The following is a 26,037-nucleotide window of genomic DNA, read 5'->3' as shown; positions in this document are numbered from 1 at the left end:
ATGCTGTATGCGGACTGATCCCCCTGCAGTCTGTGCCGCACCCTCTATACTTCATGCTGTATGCTGACTGATCCCCCCGCAGTCTGTGCCGGACCCTCTATACTTCATGTTGTATGCTGACTGATCCCCCTGCAGTCTGTGCCGGACCCTCTATACTTCATGCTGTATGCTGACTGATCCCCCTGTAGTCTGTGCCGGACCCTCTATACTTCATGCTGTATGCTGACTGATCCCCCTGTAGTCTGTGCCGGACCCTCTATACTTCATGCTGTATGCTGACTGATCCCCCCGCAGTCTGTGCCGGACCCTCTATACTTCATGTTGTATGCTGACTGATCCCCCCCCGCAGTCTGTGCCGGACCCTCTATACTTCATGTTGTATGCTGACTGATCCCTCTGCAGTCTGTGCCGGATCCTCTATACTTCATGCTGTATGCTGACTGATCCCCCCCGCGGTCTGTGCCGCTCCCTCTATACTTCATGTTGTATGCTGACTGATCCCCCCGCAGTCTGTGCCGCACCCTTTATACTTCATGTTGTATGCTGACTGATCCCTCTGCAGTCTGTGCCGCACCCTTTATACTTCTTGTTGTATGCTGACTGATCCCCCCGCAGTTTGTGCCGGATCCTCTATACTTCATGTTGTATGCTGACTGATCCCCCCCGCAGTCTGTGCCGGACCCTCTATACTTCATATTGTATGCGGACTGATCCCCCCGCAGTCTGTGCCGGACCCTCTATACTTCATGTTGTATGCTGACTGATCCCTCTGCAGTCTGTGCCGGATCCTCTATACTTCATGCTGTATGCTGACTGATCCCCCCCCCGCGGTCTGTGCCGCTCCCTCTATACTTCATGTTGTATGTTGACTGATCCCCCCGCAGTCTGTGCCGCACCCTTTATACTTCATGTTGTATGCTGACTGATCCCCCCGCAGTCTGTGCCGGACCCTCTATACTTCATGTTGTATGCTGACTGATCCCCCCGCAGTATGTGCCGGACCCTCTATACTTCATGTTGTATGCTGACTGATCCCCCCGCAGTCTGTGCCGGACCCTCTATACTTCATGTTGTATGCTGACTGATCCCCCCGCAGTATGTGCCGGACCCTCTATACTTCATGTTGTATGCTGACTGATCCCCCCGCAGTCTGTGCCGGACCCTCTATACTTCATGTTGTATGCTGACTGATCCCCCCGCAGTATGTGCCGGACCCTCTATACTTCATGTTGTATGCTGACTGATCCCCCCGCAGTATGTGCCGGACCCGCTATACTTCATGTTGTATGCTGACTGATCCCCCTGCAGTCTGTGCCGCACCCTTTATACTTCATGTTGTATGCTGACTGATCCCCCCCCGCAGTCTGTGTCGGACCCTCTATACTTCATGTTGTATGCTGACTGATCCCCCCGCAGTCTGTGCCGCACCCTCTATACTTCATGCTGTATGCTGACCGATCTCCCCGCAGTATGTGCCGGACCCTCTATACTTCATGCTGTATGCTGACTGATCCCCCCGCAGTCTGTGCCGGACCCTCTATACTTCATGTTGTATGCTGACTGATCCCCCTGCAGTCTGTGCCGCACCCTTTATACTTCATGTTGTATGCTGACTGATCCCCCTGCAGTCTGTGCCGGACCCTCTATACTTCATGTTGTATGCTGACTGATCCCCCTGCAGTCTGTGCCGCACCCTTTATACTTCATGTTGTATGCTGACTGATCCCCCTGCAGTCTGTGCCGCACCCTCTATACTTCATGTTGTATGCTGACTGATCCCCCCGCAGTCTGTGTCGGACCCTCTATACTTCATGTTGTATGCTGACTGATCTCCCCCCCCCCCCCCGCAGTCTGTGCCGCACCCTCTATACTTCATGTTGTATGCTGATTGATCCCCCCGCAGTTTGTGCCGGACCCTCTATACTTCATGTTGTATGCTGACTGATCCCCCTGCAGTCTGTGCCGGACCCTCTATACTTCATGTTGTATGCTGACTGATCCCCCCGCAGTCTGTGCCGCACCCTCTATACTTCATGTTGTATGCTGACTGATCCCCCCGCAGTATGTGCCGGACCCTCTATACTTCATGTTGTATGCTGACTGATCCCCCCGCAGTATGTGCCGCACCCTTTATACTTCATGTTGTATGCTGACTGATCCCCCTGCAGTCTGTGCCGGACCCTCTATACTTCATGCTGTATGCTGACTGATCCCCTTGCAGTCTGTGCCGGACCCTCTATACTTCATGCTGTATGCTGACTGATCCCCCTGCAGTCTGTGCCGGACCCTCTATACTTCATGCTGTATGCTGACTGATCCCCTTGCAGTCTGCTGCGCACCGCCATATTGACTGACCTCTGTTTTGTTGAATGTCACCCAGGCGGCCGAGTCGTGGTACCAGCTCCCGGCAGAGGATGATGCCAGCATTGCCTTCCCGACACTTAGTGAGATTGTCACCCGTGGGGAGCACACTGACTTCCCAAGCTTGGAGGAGGGAACTCTGCTGTCGGACACTGAGCTGCGGAGCAGCTTCTCTCTGCGCCGGACGCACTCTCTACAGCTGGGTATGGAGCAGTTACATGCGGCTCTCTCCTCAGTAGATGCAGGCATTGATGGCTGTATGTTTTTATCTGACAGAGGTCCAGGACAGCCGTCTGTCTCCCTGCCTGCCCCTTCTAATCGAGGACGCATCTGCAGGACACAGGTTCTTTGAAGACACCTTGTTCCAGAAGACACAGATGGACGACTTTGCTCCTTTGAGGTAAAATAAGGAGGTGGGACAATAAAGAAATTATTTGGGCTTCAAAAAACCGGCATCTGCTTGTGCATTAACCTCGTGAGAAATCTATACTTACACCCAGAGGGTGGGATACAGTCTTATGTCGGCCCGGTAATGGAGGGCGACCAAACACAACAACTTCAGACCTGTCATGTTCCCTGTGCTTTGTATCTCTGCAGAGCTTCACTAGACATGTCCGAGTTCCCTGGACCGCCATCAAAGTCGTTGCAGATGAGTGACGCGGTGGAGCTGGCCAGTAAAGAGATAACGATGGACCATGGGGAGGGAGACATTTCCGTGCCCCAGAATTGCTTTAGGACCATCCTGGATGGTGGTGGAGATGATGGTGGCTCTCGCCCTTTAATCCGTGGAGACAAGGAGGTGGAATCGTCAGCCCTGACACTTGCCTCACCCGATGCTATCATTGAACCAGACAGAGGTTTGGGGGATGAAGACGGCTCATTTTTGGGTTCCACTGTTCCAGCAACTGTTTTGTTGGGGCTGTTGGAGAAAGAGGTGGGAATGTCGAGCAGCAGTGGGAGATCCTCCAGACGTTCCTCCAAGTCATCGTCCGCTGGGGGGTCAGAAAACATCAATGTTATGAAACAGGGGCCTGGACCAGGACACCAGAACCTTAGCACCATTGATCCCAGGACAACTTCTCAACAATTAACAGAAGAGTCATTTAGAGACTCCAGTGAAATCAATTTTGAGACCGAGAGAGAAATAGAAGATCCCAATGAATCTAGCCAGCGACACCAGTCTGGGGTGACGCTCCGGCCATTGAGGGCAGATCTCCACCAGCAGCTCTGCTCTGAAATCCAGCAGAGATACCAGGAGAGAGAGACGTCAGACGCTACCACAAGCGGGAACGAGGCCGTTGGACTAGAAAGCATCCCAGCCCTCAAGCAAAGCCAAACTGAAGCGACCAGCAAGGTAGAAGACACAGCAGTACAAGCCCACCTGAGGGATGAGCTAAGCATGTCCTCTCGTGGTAGTATAGAACGGGGGCATAAAGACACAGAGATGTCACATGCAGGAAACACTCCGGTTGACGAGGCTTCCTTCCTTGGCAGAATACCCCATCCCATCTCCCAGTCGACACCTGGGATCTTCACAATGAATCGGAAACTGCTCTCGGGTAGAATACAGCAAATCAAAGCCAAGCTGACTGGTTCTGACATGTCGTTACATGAGGAGCCTTCCACTCAGACTTCTCGCCCTAATGTAGCTCCTTCGGCTATGCCCCAATCTGTACAGAGCAGCCAAGGATATCCTGAGAGCAGCGACTCTCAGAGGTCATTATCTCCACAAAGAAGGAGAATTCAGTCTCTGCCAAGTCTAAATTATATCGAGAAGGTTGGAGCCTGGAATACAAATACAAACCAGTCATTCGATGCTTTGGTTCTCCGTGGCTTAACTGGAGTGTCACCGAAAAAGTTGGCTTATAACGCCGTGGCCGATACCTTGAACCACATGCTCTCCAAACAAATGAGTACCACCGCACCAAAGAAAGGCCTCTCCGCCTCGTTCAAGGCCACGGCTTCTATGACCAACCTGAGTGTGGTGGAAAAAGAGTCGTCCTCCACCATCACCAGATCTCAGTCTTACAACTCTGTCTTACCTGGTAGAGATCATCAGCAAACAGATAGAGAACCCGTAGAAGAAGCTCAAGAGATGGGCAAGTCTGAAGTATCGCAATCCTGCATCCCACATAGAGGTTCCTCTTCAGCCTCTGGTAAGTGGGTGGAAAATAACTTCAGAGGATCAAGTGGTGGAGGCCATGATATTCCTGCTGAGCAAATGTCATCAGGAATTAAGGACAATTCACGTGGAAGAGAAGAGGAGACATCAATGACTCAGAGACGCAGCTTTGTAACAATGGATCAGTTCAGTGATGTCTCATTGGATCAAGATTACGCCAATAGCTCTCATTCCAGTCACCACGAGAAGGAGAAGCTCCTGAGGTCTCTGACTTCTGCAGAGCGTGACCTGACCGGAGGAGGGAACGATTGGTCTGCGGCTGAAGAAACGTCTGAGAAAGAGGAGCTCGACATAGAAGAGAGAATACCTGTAAGTACCGTATATACTCGAGTATAAGCCGACCCGAGTATAAGCCGACCCCCCTAATTTTGCCACAAAAAACTGGGAAAACTTATTGACTCGAGTATAAGCCTAGGGTGGAAAATGCAGCAGCTACCGGTGAATTTCAAAAATAAAAATAGATGCTCCATACCGTTCATTATGGCCCCATAGCTGTGCCATATAGTGCTCTACACCGTTCATTATTGCCCCATAGCTGTGCCATATAGTGCTCTGCACCATTATTGCCCCATAGCTGTGCCATATAGTGCTCTGCACCGTTCATAATTGCCCCATAGCTGTGCCATATAGTGCTCTGCACCGTTCATAATTGCCCCATAGCTGTGCCATATAGTGCTCTGCACCATTATTGTCCCATAGCTGTGCCATATAGTGCTCTGCACCATTATTGCCCCATAGCTGTGCCATATAGTGCTCTGCACCATTATTGTCCCATAGCTGTGCCATATAGTGCTCTGCACCATTATTGCCCCATAGCTGTGCCATATAGTGCTCTGCACGATTCATTATTGCCCCATAGCTGTGCCATACAGTGCTCTGCACCATTGCCCCATAGCTGTGCCATATAGTGCTCTGCACCGTCCATTATTGCCCCATAGCTGTGCCATATAGTGCTCTGCACCGTCCATTATTGCCCCATAGCTCTGCCATATAGTGCTCTGCACCATTGCCCCATAGCTGTGCCATATAGTGCTCTGCACCGTTGCCCCATAGCTGTGCCATATAGTGCTCTGCACCATTGCCCCATAGCTGTGCCATATAGTGCTCTGCACCGTCCATTATTGCCCCATAGCTGTGCTGTTGCTGCTGCAATAAAAATAATAAAACACATACTCACCTGTCTTGCTTGCAGCTCCTCGGCGCCATCTTCCTGGCGTCTCTCCGCACTGACTGATCAGGCAGAGGGCGGCGCGCACACTATATGCGTCATCGCGCCCTCTGACCTGCACAGTCAGTGCGGAGAGATGCCGGGAAGATGGAGACAGCGCCCGGCGTGTGGAACGAGGACAGGTGAATATGCGATACTTACCTGCTCCCGGCGTCCCGCTCCTTCCCCCTGCCTGTCTTCGGTGCCGCAGCCTCTTCCTCTATCAGCGGTCACCGGCACCGCTTCATTAGAGAAATGAATAGGCGGCTCCGCCCCTATGGGAGGTGGAGCAGCCTATTCATTTCTCTAATGAGCGGTCCCACGTGACCGCTCAGGGGAAGAGGCTGCGGCACCGAAGACCGTGGGACGTGTAGGGGGGGCGACAGGAGCCCCGGAAGCAGGTGAGTATATGACGGTGCTCACCCGCCGACCCCACCACCGATCATGACTCGAGTATAAGCCGAGGGGGCACTTTCAGCCCAAAAATTTGGGCTGAAAATCTCGGCTTATACTCGAGTATATACGGTAACATGTTCTTAGAGGTGTCAAAGGGAACCTGTCACTAGATTCATGCTGACCGAACCATGGGCAGCAGGAACCAGAACCAGAGCACAGCTCCTCGATTTCAGCCTGGTATTGCAGCGGCGTTGCTGAGTAAAGATAGTTTGAAAGCCTGCCAGGAACAGTAGGGAGAGACCTGACTGGTCCAGGGCCGGATTCTTCCCACTTCCCTCCATTTGCTTACTATGTACACACTAGGGAGAGACCTGTCAGCTGGAGGGGGTGCAGGGAGAAGCCTACCGGGGGAAGCGGTAGACCAGAAAGGTGTCCATTCATATGACCCCTGATTGTCAGAGTAACACCTGGTTGCAATCACCCAGGAGCTGATACATGCTGCTCACGGTTCAGACAACATGACAGTTATTAATGTAAACTGGGGTCTACATCCTGTCTTATACTCCAGAGCTGCACTCACTATTCTGCTGGTGCAGTCACTGTGTACATACATTACATTACTGATCCTGAGTTACATCCTGTATTATACTCCAGAGCTGCACTCACTATTCTGCTGGTGCAGTCACTGTGTACATACATTACATTACTGATCCTGAGTTACCTCCTGTATTATACCCCAGAGCTGCACTCACTATTCTGCTGGTGCAGTCACTGTGTACATACATTACTGATCCTGAGTTACATCCTGTATTATACCCCAGAGCTGCACTCACTATTCTGCTGGTGCAGTCACTGTGTACATACATTACATTACTGATCCTGAGTTACATCCTGTATTATACCCCAGAGCTGCACTCACTATTCTGCTGGTGCAGTCACTGTGTACATACATTACATTACTGATCCTGAGTTACATCCTGTATTATACCCCAGAGCTGCACTCACTATTCTGCTGGTGCAGTCACTGTGTACATACATTACATTACTGATCCTGAGTTACATCCTGTATTATACCCCAGAGCTGCACTCACTATTCTGCTGGTGCAGTCACTGTGTACATACATTACATTACTGATCCTGAGTTACCTCCTGTATTATACTCCAGAGCTGCACTCACTATTCTGCTGGTGCAGTCACTGTGTACATACATTACATTACTGACCCTGAGTTACCTCCTGTATTATACTCCAGAGCTGCACTCACTATTCTGCTGGTGCAGTCACTGTGTACATACATTACATTACTGATCCTGAGTTACCTCCTGTATTATACCCCAGAGCTGCGCTCACTATTCTGCTGGTGCAGTCACTGTGTACATACATTACTGATCCTGAGTTACATCCTGTATTATACCCCAGAGCTGCACTCACTATTCTGCTGGTGCAGTCACTGTGTACATACATTACATTACTGATCCTGAGTTACATCCTGTATTATACCCCAGAGCTGCACTCACTATTCTGCTGGTGCAGTCACTGTGTACATACATTACATTACTGATCCTGAGTTACATCCTGTATTATACCCCAGAGCTGCACTCACTATTCTGCTGGTGCAGTCACTGTGTACATACATTACATTACTGATCCTGAGTTACCTCCTGTATTATACTCCAGAGCTGCACTCACTATTCTGCTGGTGCAGTCACTGTGTACATACATTACATTACTGATCCTGAGTTACCTCCTGTATTATACCCCAGAGCTGCACTCACTATTCTGCTGGTGCAGTCACTGTGTACATACATTACATTACTGATCCTGAGTTACATCCTGTATTATACCCCAGAGCTGCACTCACTATTCTGCTGGTGCAGTCACTGTGTACATACATTACATTACTGATCCTGAGTTACATCCTGTATTATACTCCAGAGCTGCACTCACTATTCTGCTGGTGCAGTCACTGTGTACATACATTACTGATCCTGGGTTACATCGTGTATTATACCCCAGAGCTGCACTCACTATTCTGCTGGTGCAGTCACTGTGTACATACATTACATTACTGATCCTGGGTTACATCCTGTATTATACCCCAGAGCTGCACTCACTATTCTGCTGGTGCAGTCACTGTGTACATACATTACTGATCCTGAGTTACATCCTGTATTATACACCAGAGCTGCACTCACTATTCTGCTGGTGCAGTCACTGTGTACATACATTACATTACTGATCCTGAGTTACCTCCTGTATTATACTCCAGAGCTGCACTCACTATTCTGCTGGTGCAGTCACTGTGTACATACATTACATTACTGATCCTGAGTTACCTCCTGTCTTATACTCTAGAGCTGCACTCACTATTCTGCTGGTGCAGTCACTGTGTACATACATTACATTACTGATCCTGAGTTACATCCTGTATTATACCCCAGAGCTGCACTCACTATTCTGTTGGTGCAGTCACTGTGTACATACATTACATTACTGATCCTGAGTTACCTCCTGTATTATACTCCAGAGCTGCACTCACTATTCTGCTGGTGCAGTCACTGTGTATATACATTACATTACTGATCCTGAGTTACATCCTGTATTATACCCCAGAGCTGCACTCACTATTCTGCTTGTGCAGTCACTGTGTACATACATTACATTACATTACTGATCCTGAGTTACATCCTGTATTATACCCCAGAGCTGCACTCACTATTCTGCTGGTCACTGTGTACATACATTACATTACTGATCCTGAGTTACCTCCTGTCTTATACTCCAGAGCTGCACTCACTATTCTGCTGGTGCAGTCACTGTGTACATACATTACATTACTGATCCTGAGATACATCCTGTATTATACTCCAGAGCTGCACTCACTATTCTGCTGGTGCAGTCACTGTGTACATACATTACATTACTGATCCTGAGTTACATCCTGTCTTATACCCCAGAGCTGCACTCACTATTCTGCTGGTGCAGTCACTGTGTACATACATTACATTACTGATCCTGTATTATACTCCAGAGCTGCACTCACTATTCTGCTGGTGCAGTCACTGTGTACATACATTACATTACTGATCCTGAGTTACATCCTGTATTATACTCCAGAGCTGCACTCACTATTCTGCTGGTGCAGTCACGGTGTACATACATTACATTACTGATCCTGAGTTACATCCTGTATTATACCCCAGAGCTGCACTCACTATTCTGCTGGTGCAGTCACTGTGTGCATACATTACATTACTGATCCTGAGTTACATCCTGTATTATACTCCAGAGCTGCACTCACTATTCTGCTGGTGCAGTCACTGTGTACATACATTACATTACTGATCCTGAGTTACATCCTGTATTATACTCCAGAGCTGCACTCACTATTCTGCTGGTGCAGTCACTGTGTACATACATTACATTACTGATCCTGAGTTACATCCTGTATTATACCCCAGAGCTGCACTCACTATTCTGCTGGTGCAGTCACTGTGTACATACATTACATTACTGATCCTGGGTTCCATCGTGTATTATACCCCAGAGCTGCGCTCACTATTCTGCTGGTGCAGTCACTGTGTACACACATTACATTACTGATCCTGAGTTACCTCCTGTATTATACCCCAGAGCTGTGCTCACTATTCTGCTGGTGCAGTCACTGTGTACATACATTACATTACTGATCCTGAGTTACCTCCTGTATTATACTCCAGAGCTGCACTCACTATTCTGCTGGTGCAGTCACTGTGTACATACATTACATTACTGATCCTGAGTTACATCCTGTATTATACACCAGAGCTGCACTCACTATTCTGCTGGTGCAGTCACTGTGTACATACATTACATTACTGATCCTGAGTTACCTCCTGTATTATACCCCAGAGCTGCACTCACTATTCTGCTGGTGCAGTCACTGTGTACATACATTACATTACTGATCCTGAGTTACCTCCTGTATTATACCCCAGAGCTGCACTCACTATTCTGCTGGTGCAGTCACTGTGTACATACATTACATTACTGATCCTGAGTTACATCCTGTATTATACTCCAGAGCTGCACTCACTATTCTGCTGGTGCAGTCACTGTGTACATACATTACATTACTGATCCTGAGTTACCTCCTGTATTATACCCCAGAGCTGCACTCACTATTCTGCTGGTGCAGTCACTGTGTACATACATTACATTACTGATCCTGAGTTACATCCTGTATTATACTCCAGAGCTGCACTCACTATTCTGCTAGTGCAGTCACTGTGTACATACATTACGTTACTGATCCTGAGTTACCTCCTGTATTATACTCCAGAGCTGCACTCACTATTCTGCTGGAGCAGTCACTGTGTACATACATTACATTACTGATCCTGAGTTACATCCTGTATTATACTCCAGAGCTGCACTCACTATTCTGCTGGTGCAGTCACTGTGTACATACATTACATTACTGATCCTGAGTTACATCCTGTATTATACTCCAGAGCTGCATTCACTATTCTGCTGGTGCAGTCACTGTGTACATACATTACATTACTGATCCTGAGTTACATCCTGTATTATACTCCAGAGCTGCACTCACTATTCTGCTGGTGCAGTCACTGTGTACATACATTACTGATCCTGAGTTACATCCTGTATTATACCCCAGAGCTGCACTCACTATTCTGCTGGTGCAGTCACTGTGTACATACATTACATTACTGATCCTGAGTTACCTCCTGTATTATACTCCAGAGCTGCATTCACTATTCTGCTGGTGCAGTCACTGTGTACATACATTACATTACTGATCCTGAGTTACCTCCTGTATTATACTCCAGAGCTGCACTCACTATTCTGCTGGTGCAGTCACTGTGTGCATACATTACATTACTGATCCTGAGTTACATCCTGTATTATACTCCAGAGCTGCACTCACTATTCTGCTGGTGCAGTCACTGTGTACATACATTACATTACTGATCCTGAGTTACATCCTGTATTATACTCCAGAGCTGCACTCACTATTCTGCTGGTGCAGTCACTGTGTACATACATTACATTACTGATCCTGAGTTACATCCTGTATTATACCCCAGAGCTGCACTCACTATTCTGCTGGTGCAGTCACTGTGTACATACATTACATTACTGATCCTGGGTTCCATCGTGTATTATACCCCAGAGCTGCGCTCACTATTCTGCTGGTGCAGTCACTGTGTACACACATTACATTACTGATCCTGAGTTACCTCCTGTATTATACCCCAGAGCTGTGCTCACTATTCTGCTGGTGCAGTCACTGTGTACATACATTACATTACTGATCCTGAGTTACCTCCTGTATTATACTCCAGAGCTGCACTCACTATTCTGCTGGTGCAGTCACTGTGTACATACATTACATTACTGATCCTGAGTTACATCCTGTATTATACACCAGAGCTGCACTCACTATTCTGCTGGTGCAGTCACTGTGTACATACATTACATTACTGATCCTGAGTTACCTCCTGTATTATACCCCAGAGCTGCACTCACTATTCTGCTGGTGCAGTCACTGTGTACATACATTACATTACTGATCCTGAGTTACCTCCTGTATTATACCCCAGAGCTGCACTCACTATTCTGCTGGTGCAGTCACTGTGTACATACATTACATTACTGATCCTGAGTTACATCCTGTATTATACTCCAGAGCTGCACTCACTATTCTGCTGGTGCAGTCACTGTGTACATACATTACATTACTGATCCTGAGTTACCTCCTGTATTATACCCCAGAGCTGCACTCACTATTCTGCTGGTGCAGTCACTGTGTACATACATTACATTACTGATCCTGAGTTACATCCTGTATTATACTCCAGAGCTGCACTCACTATTCTGCTAGTGCAGTCACTGTGTACATACATTACGTTACTGATCCTGAGTTACCTCCTGTATTATACTCCAGAGCTGCACTCACTATTCTGCTGGAGCAGTCACTGTGTACATACATTACATTACTGATCCTGAGTTACATCCTGTATTATACTCCAGAGCTGCACTCACTATTCTGCTGGTGCAGTCACTGTGTACATACATTACATTACTGATCCTGAGTTACATCCTGTATTATACTCCAGAGCTGCACTCACTATTCTGCTGGTGCAGTCACTGTGTACATACATTACATTACTGATCCTGAGTTACCTCCTGTATTATACTCCAGAGCTGCATTCACTATTCTGCTGGTGCAGTCACTGTGTACATACATTACATTACTGATCCTGAGTTACCTCCTGTATTATACTCCAGAGCTGCACTCACTATTCTGCTGGTGCAGTCACTGTGTACATACATTACTGATCCTGAGTTACATCCTGTATTATACTCCAGAGCTGCACTCACTATTCTGCTGGTGCAGTCACTGTGTACATACATTACTGATCCTGAGTTACATCCTGTATTATACTCCAGAGCTGCACTCACTATTCTGCTGGTGCAGTCACTGTGTACATACATTACTGATCCTGAGTTACCTCCTGTATTATACTCCAGAGCTGCACTCACTATTCTGCTGGTGCAGTCACTGTGTACATACATTACTGATCCTGAGTTACATCCTGTATTATACTCCAGAGCTGCACTCACTATTCTGCTGGTGCAGTCACTGTGTACATACATTACTGATCCTGAGTTACATCCTGTATTATACCCCAGAGCTGCACTCACTATTCTGCTGGTGCAGTCACTGTGTACATACATTACATTACTGATCCTGAGTTACCTCCTGTATTATACTCCACAGCTGCGCTCACTATTCTGCTGGTGGGGTCACTATGATAGTAGGTTTTTCACTTCAGGCCTTTGTGGAGATGCTGCTTATACACAGGATGCTCTTGTTTTCCAGACTTATCTCAGGAACCTCGGGATTGATCAGTCCCCCACCACTATCCTCACACCTTTTATTCCAAAGGGCCCCATTCGGGAACCAGAGTTTTCCCCAACAGATCTGAGAACAATCAAGGGATCCACCGCAACACCGAGCCGGAGTATGAGACTGTCTGAAGGTAAATGTCTGAGGGCCGGAGTAATAGTAGTGCCCCGTACAGCCTCCTCTTGTATCACTAGTAGTAGTAGTGCCCCGTACAGCCTCCTCTTGTATCACTAGTAGTAGTAGTAGTGCCCCGTACAGCCTCCTCTTGTATCACTAGTAGTAGTAGTGCCCTGTACAGCCTCCTCTTGTATCACTAGTAGTAGTGCCTGTACAGCCTCCTCTTGTATCACTAGTAGTAGTAGTGCCCGTACAGCCTCCTCTTGTATCACTAGTAGTAGTAGTGCCCCGTACAGCCTCCTCTTGTATCACTAGTAGTAGTAGTAGTGCCCCGTACAGCCTCCTCTTGTATCACTAGTAGTAGTAGTGCCCTGTACAGCCTCCTCTTGTATCACTAGTAGTAGTGCCCGTACAGCCTCCTCTTGCATCACTAGTAGTAGTAGTGCCCGTACAGCCTCCTCTTGTATCACTAGTAGTAGTAGTGCCCGTACAGCCTCCTCTTGTATCACTAGTAGTAGTAGTGCCCCGTACAGCCTCCTCTTGTATCCCTAGTAGTATTAGTGCCCCGTACAACCTCCTCTTGTATCACTAGTAGTAGTGCCCCGTACAGCCTCCTCTTGTATCACTAGTAGTAGTAGTGCCCCGTACAGCCTACTCTTGTATCACTAGTAGTATTAGTGCCCCGTACAGCCTCCTCTTGTATCACTAGTAGTATTAGTGCCCCGTACAGCCTCCTCTTGTATCACTAGTAGTAGTAGTGCCCCGTACAACCTCCTCTTGTATCACTAGTAGTAGTAGTGCCCCGTACAGCCTCTTGCATCACTAGTAGTAGTAGTGCCCGTACAGCCTCCTCTTGTATCACTAGTAGTAGTAGTGCCCGTACAGCCTCCTCTTGTATCACTAGTAGTAGTAGTGCCCCGTACAGCCTCCTCTTGTATTACTAGTAGTGCCCGTAGAGCCTCCTCTTGTATCACTAGTAGTAGTAGTGCCCCGTACAGCCTCCTCTTGTATCACTAGTAGTATTAGTGCCCCGTACAACCTCCTCTTGTATCACTAGTAGTAGCAGTGCCCCGTAATCTTCCTCTTGTATCACTAGTAGTAGTAGTGCCCCGTACAGCCTCCTCTTGTATCCCTAGTGGTAGTAGTGCCCCGTACAACCTCCTCTTGTATCACTAGTAGTAGTAGTGCCCCGTACATCCTCCTCTTGCATCACTAGTAATAGTAGTGCCCCGTACAGCCTCCTCTTGTATCACTAGTAGTAGTAGTGCCCCGTACATCCTCCTCTTGTATCACTAGTAGTAGTAGTGCCCCGTACAGCCTCCTCTTGTATCCCTAGTAGTAGTAGTGCCCCGTACAGCCTCCTCTTGTATCACTAGTAGTAGTAGTAGTGCCCGTACAGCCTCCTCTTGTATCACTAGTAGTAGTAGTGCCCCGTACATCCTCCTCTTGCATCACTATTAATAGTAGTGCCCCGTACAGCCTCCTCTTGTATCACTAGTAGTAGTGCCCCGTACATCGTCCTCTTGCATCACTAGTAGTAGTAGTGCCATGTACAGCTTCCCCGTGTATCACTAGTAGTAGTGCCCCGTACAGCCTCGTCTTGTATCACTAGTAGTAGTAGTGCCCCGTACAGCCTCCTCTTACATCGCTAGTAGTAGTAGTGCCACGTACAGCCAACTCTTGTATCACTAGTAGTAGTGCCCCGTACAGCCTCCTCTTGTATCACTAGTAGTAGTAGTGCCCCGTACAGCCTCCTCTTGTATCACTAGTAGTAGTAGTGCCCCGTACAGCCTCCTCTTCTATCACTAGTAGTAGTAGCAGTGCCCCGTACAGCCTCCTCTTGTATCATTAGTAGTAGTAGTGCCCCGTACAGCCTCCTCTTGTATCACTAGTAGTAGTAGTAGTGCCCCGTACAGCCTCCTCTTGTATCACTAGTAGTAGTAGTAGTAGTGCCCCATACAGCCTCCTCTTGTATCACTAGTAGTAGTGTCCCATACAGCCTCCTCTTGTATCACTAGTAGTAGTGCCCCGTACAGCCTCCTCTTGTATCACTAGTAGTAGTAGTGCCCCGTACAGCCTCCTCTTGTATCACTAGTAGTAGTGCCCCGTACAGCCTCCTCTTGTATCACTAGTAGTAGTAGTGTCCCGTACAGCCTCCTCTTGTATCACTAGTAGTAGTAGTGCCCCGTACAGCCTCCTCTTGTATCACTAGTAGTAGTAGTAGTGCCCCGTACAGCCTCCTCTTGTATCACTAGTAGTAGTAGTAGTGCCCCGTACTGCCTCCTCTTGTATCACTAGTAGTAGTAGCAGTGCCACGTACAGCCTCCTCTTGCACCACTAGTAGTAGTAGTAGTGCCCCTTACAGCCTCCTCTTGCATTACTGGTAGTAGTAGTAGTGACCCGTACAGCCTCCTCTTGTATCACTAGTAGTAGTAGTGCCCCGTACAGCTTCCCCGTGTATCACTAGTAGTAGTAGTAGTGCCCCGTACAGCTTCCCCGTGTATCACTAGTAGTAGTAGTGCCCCATACGGCCTCCTCTTGTATCACTAGTAGTAGTAGTGCCCCGTACAGCCTCCTCTTGTATCACTAGCAGTATTAGTGCCCCGTACAGCTTCCCCGTGTATCACTAGTAGTAGTAGTGCCCCGTACAGCTTCCCCGTGTATCACTAGTAGTAGTAGTGCCCCATACGGCCTCCTCTTGTATCACTAGTAGTAGTAGTGCCCCGTACAGCCTCCTCTTGTATTACTAGTAGTAGTGCCCCGTACATCGTCCTCTTGTATCACTAGTAGTAGTAGCAGTGCCACGCACAGCTTCCCCGTGTATCACTAGTAATTGTGCTTTTCTTCACATCCAGTCACTGCCTACAATGATTTCCTTCTTTCTTCTTGGTCAGGGGGCTCTCAGAGCGCAGTGAATGTCTCCCAGTCCAGCCTGTATTCCTCCACCTCCACCACCAGTGTGTCTATCCCCATGGGATCAGAAGTTGGCCCGGAGTCACCATTACCCACTGACACGTCTCCACCGTTCGGCTCTGGATCCGGTAACGACAGACCGATCAGCCAGGATGATATGATGGTGCGGGGTGTTGGCCGCGATTTAGAGGTGCTCTCTCCGTATGTAGAGATGGCCCAACCCGTCGATGATCTTACCTGCAGTAGTATGACCGCCCAACATGTCCTCATTGATGACAGTGTGGGGTCCACACAGGTGAAGCAGCTGACCCAGCAGTTTAAGTCTGATGGCATCGACGAGTCCTCCACACGGGAGGATAATGAACAGGCCACATCCTTACAAGGTTACCCCATGAATCTTCCCACCATGAATCCTGTCAACGATTCATTTGTGGGATCCAACACCTTGAAGGAGATCCAGAAACTGTTGGCTGAAGCAGATGTTGGTGTTGATAGAACGATGTCTACTTCACACCGAGCATCTCCAGTCGGGGATCCGTACACCAAGGATCCAAGATGCCTCAATCTAGAGGAGTCTCTGAGTAGCCGATCAGCAAGCTCTCAGGATCTCCAAGTGAAGGACATGTCCTGGGATTCTTCCTTTAAGAGTGGCTCTACGGGAGACCACTTCAAGGATTCATCGGTGACTTGGAGGAGCGACTCTCTCCAGAGTTCTGCTATGGACAACTCTTATTTAGGGGAACTCGTAGACAGCAGAAGTGCCCATCCTGTGCCATTCAGCCTACAGCGACAGTGGGGAAGGTCAGAGCCAGAAGGCTGCAGTAAAGCCCCCGCAAATAAGGCGATGCCATCTAATATACGGGTGGACTTGCCTGAAAGGGTGCAGCACAGTGAACAGCTTCTGAGCAACGTTTCGAGCTCCGTGGGAGCCCTGAGGAACACCTTGGCTCTAACCGGGACGGGTTACCTTACGAGGAGGGAAGCGGAAAGCGATGAAAGTAGCGGAGACTCCCTGGCCGCGCGGGTTACGAGCCTCCTGAAGAGCAATGCACCTTTCACTCATACGTCGCGAGCTATGCAGAGTGCCGACGAGGAGGAAAGGAAGGCTCGAGGTGAGGCTGGTCCTGGACCACGTAAGTACGGCTCGGCCATCAGCGGAGCGGGATTGTCCTGCGGCGGCGGGTATTACAGGGTGGCGGGTCCAGACTCCCGGCCTCTCACATTGAATGTCCCGCCACTCTTTCTTGTAGGGTCGGTGAAGCTGAAGCTGACGAGTCAGTCCATGACGCCGGACACAGAGCTGAGCGAGGAGGATAGAAGACGGATCGAGGAAATCAAGAGAGAACTGCTGGGCAGAGCCGCGGAGAAGGTGACCATCGATGTTAGACAATAACCAGCCGCTGTATAAGAGGGCAACAGTGAGCGGGATAAGGGGGGACCAGTGTGATACAGCATCGGGGGCTGGGGGGAGATCGCGGTTATTAGCTTCTCCAGTAACGCTTCTCTGCTTGTGACGCAGCGGCCGCGGAGGATCGCAGGTAAGTGCACATTGTGCCGCGTGCCGTGCGTTTCTGCATGATGGCACCATTGCTCGGGGGGGACCAGCTGCAAATTACCTCATCTGGCCACCAGGGGGCACCTTGTAGTTCAGGGGTCTTTGCAAGTCCACCTGCTTTTATAGGGGCCACTCCTGCGACTGTTTCTCAGCCTCGTGTTTCCATTCATCACCGTGTGCTCCCTGCTTGCTGTCAGTGAACAGGGACGTTCACATGTATCATGCAGGGCAGTCCTCCGGCCGGCACTGATCTGAGGATTCACTATAATGTACCGGTGCATGTAAAACGCCTTCATGTGACGGAGGATGGAGCAAGCTGCAGTTTGAGGTCACTGACTGCAAGCAGAGATCTTACACCGCTGAGCGGGTGAAACATTATACAGCATGTGGTATCTGTGAACCGGTACGATGCCGTCGTCTGCTCGGGGTGTGATTCCTGCGTGCTGTGTCTGTAGTGTGTGATCTGGTGTGAAACTACAAGTCTCAGCATGCCCTGACAATGTTAATGATCGGGGCCGTGCGTTCAGCAGACTCCTGGCTGATACCAGCGGCTGATACCAGCGGGCAGCAGCTCTTCCCTCGGCTCCCGCAGTGTCCTCTCCATGTGATGCCGCCATTGTTTTGCCTCGTGTTCTGTGAGTGGCCCTGAGATTCCCCATCGTCTGACGTGTACTCTGGGGGTCTCTTCATAAGTCGGGGGGATTTCTAGAAGCCGCAGTTAGTGAAGGCCGCCCGCTGCCAGCGGAGATTACAAAGCCGCTCGTCCTGCCGTGATGCCGCCGGCCGTGACCCCGGCACCGGAAGCTCGATTTCTAGCTTCGTTCCCTCTTTTATCTCCGTTTTCTCATATTATTTTGTCCTTGTAGAAAATGTTTTGTTTTTATCCCACGAGAGATATTTATAACCACGGTAAAAGCTCAGAACGTGAGATTCTGTCCTCACACAAAGAAAGGAAGCGTAGGCGGCCATATTCAGCGAGCTCTCCACTCCGTGCCGTGAATAGCTGATGTTAACCCTTCACGTGTCATTGCCAGTCCCGCGATCCCAGAGCCGCGCAGGGATGTGTTATTGGGGCGGGGTCTCGCCAGCTTATTCCTCGCACCTACACTCCTCTCATTGTTCTGTCATTCTAGGGTTATTCCCATCCCAACAAGCCGACGTCTTCAGGGGACACGGGAGCATTCAGCTTACGACTGACGCCGTCCCCTTTCCTGATACCCAACACTAGCGCTGGTGACCCCGTGAACCACATGGAAATCACAACTTCCGAGGCTCAGCCCAATATAACACATGGGGCAATGACTAAGGACGTGTCCTCTATGGAGACCGATCAGCCTCCGCCAACATCATACCAAGATCCAATATCCGAGCATCATAGTGAAGAAGCGTCAAGAAGAAATGTTGGCAAGCTGGAGAAACATGACGTACTGCCGATGAAATCCACCGAAGAGGCCACGAAACCAATATCTTCTATCACATTCTCCTCCCGAAAACGCTCCTCACCTCTCTCCACTCCTCCGGATGGAGGGTCTCCGCCGCTTCTCTCTGTCCTTGATAAGTCGCCAGCCCCCCAAAGCTCAGAGATCCATCCTCATCCTGCGCCATCACATAACGTCCATCACAGTCGTCATAAAGACCCGTCACTGTCTCTCCCGGCTGCTGTGGATCCCAAACTGTGTCGGCCCAGTGAATCCTCGACACGTTCCTGGACCACAGAATATTCCACTGCTGCGTCCACACAGCGGACGTCTGCTCCATCTGCTGAGAGGTTCAGTCCATTCCCATGTCCTCAAAAGGAAAATATTGTTCCTGGAAATGTAAATCTGGAAGGTTCTTCAGTCATTTATCATGATCTTCCAATGAGTAATGTTGGCGGCAACCATCGAATAATGTCCAGTGGGCTTGAAGCTGGAGGAGATGGCTCACATTCATCATCTCAGGAATTCCTACCCAAACCAACAATATCGTCTCCGACTCTGAAAGCCCTTTCTTGTATCCACTTGACGATCTCTCCGAAGGACGACATGAAAGTTCTTGACGTGTCCAGGGTCCTGGTGACATCAGATATTGGATCTTTGCCTTATGACCCAAAAACAAATGACGATACATCCCGGTCACCTTCTGCAGACCTGTCCAGGAATGACCTGAGCAATAGGGACCACTCTGCTGGACCAGCGCCAGTCAGCCGTCCGATCATAACCCCTACGGGAGACAACAAAGCTATTCATGAAGGTGGTGTCCAATTTATGGAGAAAGAAAACATTCCCGAAAGACCTATACCATCCGACAGAAAACGCTCACCATTATCTGACGCCACTACCCAGATAACCACCGAAAGTCCAGAGAAGACAACCTTCTCTGCCGAGATCTTCGTGGAAGGGTCAGTAAGAGAGGCCTCAAGGTCATCAGTCCGAAAAGTCAGCCAGAAGCCAGAACGACAGCCGACATCTCGAACTCCGCTGTCCTGCCTGTCCCGAGCTACCGGTGAGCGCTGAATCTTCTATGTTCCTTGTTAGATGCAGATGTGACATCACTCCTGTGTTGTCGTCAGATCCAGATATAATCATTCTCTCCTAGTCAGCAGCTCGGTGTAACCTTGTTATCCTCATGGTGGGCAGCCAGGTCTTACCCCACACTGCCGGGGCGCCATCACATGTAGGTGGGAGGGGTTTGCCTTATTACTGTAGGGTGGGCAGAATGACTGCACCAACAGAGAGATGACTTGTGGCCTGTGGTCTCAATGTAGACTCTATAGTGAGGGTCCGGCCTCTATAATCTGTGTTTATACTGGTGGTAGAGACCATTGTTCCCCACAGCAGGATCTGGCTGACCCCTAGATCTGGCTGCCCCCTAGATCTGTTTAACCCTATAGATCTGTTTGACCCTCTAGATCTGGCGACTTCTTAGATCTGGTTGCCCCCTATATCTATCTGCGCTCCAGATCTGACTGCCCCTAGATCTGTTTGACCCCCTAGATCTGTTTGACCCCCTAGATCTGTTAGACCCCCTAGATCTAGCTCCCCCATAGATCACACAGGGTAACATTGTGATCATCTCTGTTCCCCGTGTTACAGATCAACCTCTGCTGCTGCCGTACCGACCCCCGGGGAGCCCAGAACTCTTCTATGTGCCCTTCATGGAGGGAGGATCCAGGATGTCCCCCGTCAGCACCGTCGAGAGCTCCCACCCAGGTAATGGAGGCCTCTGTCACCCCATAACCTCACAGTTGACCATTACAATGACTTCCTTTCTCGGATACGTACAGAACTTTCCTCCGTTCTGGTGTTTCATTGTTGTGATTCTGAGAAGAACCTGAAACTCCCCGGTGTCCGGTGACGTCATGTACTGCGCAGTTACACCTACATCCTTCCTAGTCCACCATGCTTTACACCTCTGCGTGCAGTCATTTCAGTTAATTAGTATTCAGTGCAGGTGTTGCTGATGCTGTAATATTGTCGCTGGTTCATCGCTTTATGGCGCTGACATATAACGGCCCTCAGAGTGTTTCTGTAATGTCTCTGTAATGGGTCCTGGATCTGGGCCTCTTTCCTCCGCTGTATATGGAGGTGCGCAGCGTTAACACTTCTCTCACTGGTCAGCAGTCCGCTCCGCACTAGAGGGGCCGCTGTCCTGTGATGTGCGCACAATGTTACTTCTGCAGCATTTTATAATATTGCCAATATATTAAGGCTATTATTATTATCCCACAATGACGTCCCCGTGCTGTGCTTGCACTCACGCCCTCCCCGTAGCAACATCCTCTCCCTCCCGGCAGTGCTGCCCTCACATCAGCGTCTCGAACCCAAGCCTTCCTGTCGCCGCCATCCCCGCTCTTGTCGACGTTCTCCCACATGAGCCCTCCTCTCGCTGACGTCTCCTCGACGCTCGTCCCCTCTGCCTCCTCTCACCACTCATCCCCACTCCCGCCTCTCGCCCCCTCTGCCTCCTCTCATCCCCATTCCCGCCTCTGGTCCCCGCACCCTCCTCTTGTCCCCGCGCCCTCCTCTCCCCGCGCTTGCCGCTCCTCCCCGCGCCCTCCTCTCGATGCTCCTCCCCGCGCCCTCCTCTCGCCGCTCGTCCTTGCACACAAACCCTCCTCTCGCTGCTGTTTCCTCTCCCCACATCAGCGTCCCCGTGCCCTCCTTGCACCCACTCCCCCCCCCCCCACAGTGACGTCCCCATGCCCTCCTTGCACCCACTCCCTCCCCACAGTGACGTCCCCACGCTGTCCTTGCAGTGGTTGTTTGAACTCGATAATAACAGTTGCTCCTCTTCCTTATTTCTTACAGGCTCCAATGACGCCATTTCCCCAAAGTTTCCCCCCGACATTTTGGGGTCCGCTACAGAAAAGTTACCAGACCCCTATATACCCAAACACCGAGAGGGTATCTACAGTAAAGAACCGAGCCTGAAGATGGCAGACTGGAAGCAGAAGTCGGCACTAGGTGAGCAGCAGCAATAACATGGCCACCAGATCGACCAGTATGGTTCCGTACCACTCACATCCAGAGCAGCATTCATAGTTCTGTCAGCTGCACTGTCACATCGACAAGTCTCATCCTGCGCATGTGCATGGCGTCTTCACCACCGTGATCACATGTAACAGAAAGTTTCCTACAGAGAAAAACGTGACAGCGCTGACCTGCAGAATCTGCCCGGAAAAGCCAAGAGTCAGCCGCATGGAATGACAACAGTTGGCCTCGTGACGTGTCACGGATCCCAGGGAGGATACCGTTATCATCCCTACCAATCACTCTAATATGCCATGAACCGGGGTTGTTTGCTTGCACCTGGTACTTTTCCCAGTTCCGGTTTAGAACTTGCAGCTCTCTGGCGCCCCCCTTACCGTCAGGTCAGACCAGGTACTGCACCTAGGATAATTAGCCGCCATAAAGGCTGCCTGCTATGTACTGGCTAACGGGCACACTGCAGCGAGGGTGATATAACTACTCCCACTCAGGCGGGAACAATAATTATCAACGCCTCCCAAACGCACAAGACAAATCCGCTGCCACCAGCTCTGATTTCTTAATTGTTAACGGGTCCGGAGCCAACCCAGATTAGTAGCGTAATTCACTTCAGAGGACGTGACAGTACGTTATAGAGCAAGGGGAGACAAGCTAGTAATTATATATATTTTACTCCTAAAAGGTAGGCAGTGTTTACAGAAGTATAAAAAGACAACTATCGTATCTACAGTACAATTACAAATTGCAAGAAATCCGCATGCGTTTTTTGCGCGTTTTTTTCCAGAGCTTCCCAATGCATTAAATAGTGGGAAAAATGCAAAAAAATCCGCAAAATTAATGAACATGCTGCGTTTCTTACCGCAATGCATTTTTTTGCGGAAAAAAACCGCATCATGTGCACAACAATTGCGGAATGCATTTTAAATGATGGGATGTATAATGTATGCGTTTTTATAGCTTTTTTTTTGTAGCGAAAAAACACGAAAAATCCGAACGTGTGCACACTGCCTTACAGATCCTTACACTGTGTGCAGAATTATTAGGCAAGTTGTATTTTAGAGGATTATTTTTATTATCGATCAACAACTATGTTCTCAATCAACCCAAAAGACTCATAAATATCAAAGCTTAATATTTTTGGAAGTTGGAGTGGTTTTTTTTAGATTTGGGTATCTTAGGAGGATATCTGTTTGTGCAGGTAACTATTACTGTGCAGAATTATTAGGCAACTTAATAAAAACCACATATATTCCCATCTCACTTGTTTATTTTCATCAGGTAAACCAATATTACTGCACAAAATTTAGAAATAAACATTTCTGACATGCCAAAGCAAAACCCCAAAATGACTGACCAATATAGCCCCCTTTCTTTATGATGACACTCGGCAGCCTCCATCCATAGATTCTGTCAGTTGCTTGATCTGTTTACGACCAACATTGTGTGCAGCAGCCACCACAGCCTCCAGACACTGTTCCGAGAGGTGGACTGTTCTCCCTCCCTGTAGATCTCACATTTTATGAGGGACCACAGGTTCTCTATGGGGTTCAGATCAGGTGAACAAGGGGGCCATGTCATTATTTTTTGTTCTTTGAGACCTTTACTGGCCAGCCACGCTGTGGAGTAGTTGGAGGCTTGTGATGGAGCATTGTCCTGCAGGAAAATCATGTTTTTCTTGAACGATACCGACGTCTTCCTGTACCACTGCTTGAAGAAGTTGTCTTCCAGAAACTGGCAGTAGGTCTGGGAGTTGAGCTTCACTCCATCCTCAACCCGAAAAGGTCCCACAAGTTCATCTTTGATGATCCCAGCCCATACCAGTCCCCCACCTCCACCTTGTGGCGTCTGAGTCGGAGTGGAGCTCTCTGCCCTTTACTGATCCAGCCTCTGGCCCATCAAGAGTCACTCTCATTTCATCCGTCCATAAAACCTTTGAGAAGTCAGTCTTAAGATATTTCTTGGCCCAGTCTTGACGTTTTATCTTATGTTTCTTGCTCAGAGGTGGTCGTTTTTCAGCCTTCCTTACCTTGGCCATGTCCCTGAGTATCGCACACCTTGTGCTTTGTGTTACTCCAGTAACATTGCAGCTCTGAAATATGGCAAAACTGGTGGCAAATGGCATCTTGGCAGCTTCACGCTTGATTTTCCTCAATTCATGGGCAGTTGTTTTGCGCCTTTTTTGCCCAACACGCTTCTTGTGACCCTGTTGGCTATTTGCCATGAAACGCTTGATTGTTCGGTGATCGTGCTTCAAAAGTTTGGCAATTTCAAGACTGCTGCATCCCTCTGCAAGACATCTCACAATTGTGGACTTTTAGAGCCGTCAAATCTCTCTTCTGAGCCATTTTGCCAAAGGAAAGGAAGTTGCCTAATAATTACGCACACCTTATATAGGGTTCTGATGTCATTAGACAACACCCCTCCTCATTACAGAGATGCACATCACCGGATTTACTTAATTGGTAGTTGGCTCTCAAGCCTGAACAGCTCGGAGTAGGACAACATGTATAAAAAGGATCATGTGATCAAAATACAACTTGCCTAATAATTCTGCACACAGTGTATGTCATTTTATCTTTTTGAGGGAGGATCTAAATTGATCCTTCACGGTTAACTCAGTGATTTCCAAATTAATATACAAGGTGTTGCCAGCAACTGAAAATGACCAGACGGAGACGTGTGTCTCTGTTTGGGGGGGATCAAGCTGATCTCTCTGGCCCCCGTTTATTCTGTATGACTTTTCATAGTCATAGAAATTATACTTCAACCAATCAGCATAAGAACACGCTCACAGTTCTTAGCCTATAAGAATGCAGGGACAATCTGTGCGTCAAAGTCTCGTAGAACAATACACCCTCAGTCTCATGTTCTACCCAGGTTGCAACAATCAAGGTCTCATAACAGCTGTAAACTTTAGCCTACTAACAAAATTTATATCAAAACAACAAAATGGAGTCGAAAAGCACAAAATGGAGAACCTTTCTTAATTTCTTCCTTCACAGTCTCAGGGCAGACCAGGTGGCTCGGGGGAAGGGTGACACATCAAGATGCATTACAGATGGGTCTCACAGCTAGACCCTAGACAAAAGACTAGTTAAGAATGATGTCTCACTCACTTATCTCCGTGCCCAAAACCAAGGCACTCCCGCTGTGGTGACCTCACTCAGAGGCTGAATACTCCACTTTCTTAGAGTCATGACAAGCCATTTCTATACATACACTACCGTTCAAAAGTTTAAGGTCACTTAGAAATTTCCTTATTTTTTAAAGAAAAGCACAGTTTTTTCCAATGAAGTTAACAAATGATTCAGAAATACAACTCTATACATTGTTAATGTGGTAAATGACTATTCTAGCTGCAAACGTCTGGTTTGTAATGCAATATCTTCATAGGTGTGTAGAGGACCATTTCCAACAACCATCACTCCTGTGTTCTTATGGTACTTTGTGTTTGCTAACTGTAAGAAGGCTAATGGATGGTTAGAATACCCTTAAACCCTTATGCAAGTATGGTAGCACAGCTGAAAACAGTTTGGCTGATTAGAGAACCTATAAACCTGAGCTAGTTGAGAATCTGGAGCATTACATTTGTTGGTTCCATTAAACTCTCAAAATGGCCAGAAAAAAAAGAACTTTCATGTGAAACTCTACATCCTATTCTTGTTCTTAGAAATGAAGGCTATTCCATGCAAGAAATTGCCAAGAAACTGAAGATTTCCTACAACGATGTGTCCTACTCCCTTCAGAGGAGAGCACAAACAGGTTCTAACCAGAGTAGAAAGAGAAGTGTGAGGCCCCGCTGCACAACTGAGCAACAAGACAAGTACATTAGTCTGTAGTGTGAGAAATCGATGCCTCACAGGTCCTCAACTGGCAGCTTCATTAAATAGTACACGCAAGACGCCAGTGTCAACGTCTACGG

General features: G+C 48.6%; 1 protein-coding gene across 2 annotated transcripts in view; it reads left to right on the top strand.

The window, feature by feature from the left end:
- ALMS1 (ALMS1 centrosome and basal body associated protein) overlaps positions 1-26,037 on the top strand; it is a 39,070-nt gene that overhangs the window by 5,548 nt on the left and 7,485 nt on the right. Inside the window, exons 2-10 of one of the 2 annotated variants that reach the window (XM_077280381.1) lie at positions 2,381-2,564; positions 2,638-2,761; positions 2,959-4,852; positions 13,035-13,194; positions 16,073-17,203; positions 17,342-17,460; positions 18,780-20,130; positions 20,721-20,837; positions 21,936-22,091. In XM_077280381.1, the coding sequence (XP_077136496.1) occupies positions 2,381-2,564; positions 2,638-2,761; positions 2,959-4,852; positions 13,035-13,194; positions 16,073-17,203; positions 17,342-17,460; positions 18,780-20,130; positions 20,721-20,837; positions 21,936-22,091 (5,236 nt within the window). Of the gene's footprint in view, positions 1-2,380; positions 2,565-2,637; positions 2,762-2,958; positions 4,853-13,034; positions 13,195-16,072; positions 17,225-17,341; positions 17,461-18,779; positions 20,131-20,720; positions 20,838-21,935; positions 22,092-26,037 lie in introns of both variants that reach the window. The other variant, XM_077280380.1, reaches the window with a different exon arrangement.

Source organism: Ranitomeya variabilis, chromosome 1 (assembly GCF_051348905.1).
Source record: "Ranitomeya variabilis isolate aRanVar5 chromosome 1, aRanVar5.hap1, whole genome shotgun sequence".
Lineage (NCBI taxonomy): Eukaryota > Metazoa > Chordata > Amphibia > Anura > Dendrobatidae > Ranitomeya > Ranitomeya variabilis.
The sequence above is the reverse complement of the archived record's forward strand: the minus strand, read 5'-3'. Positions and strand labels throughout refer to the sequence as shown.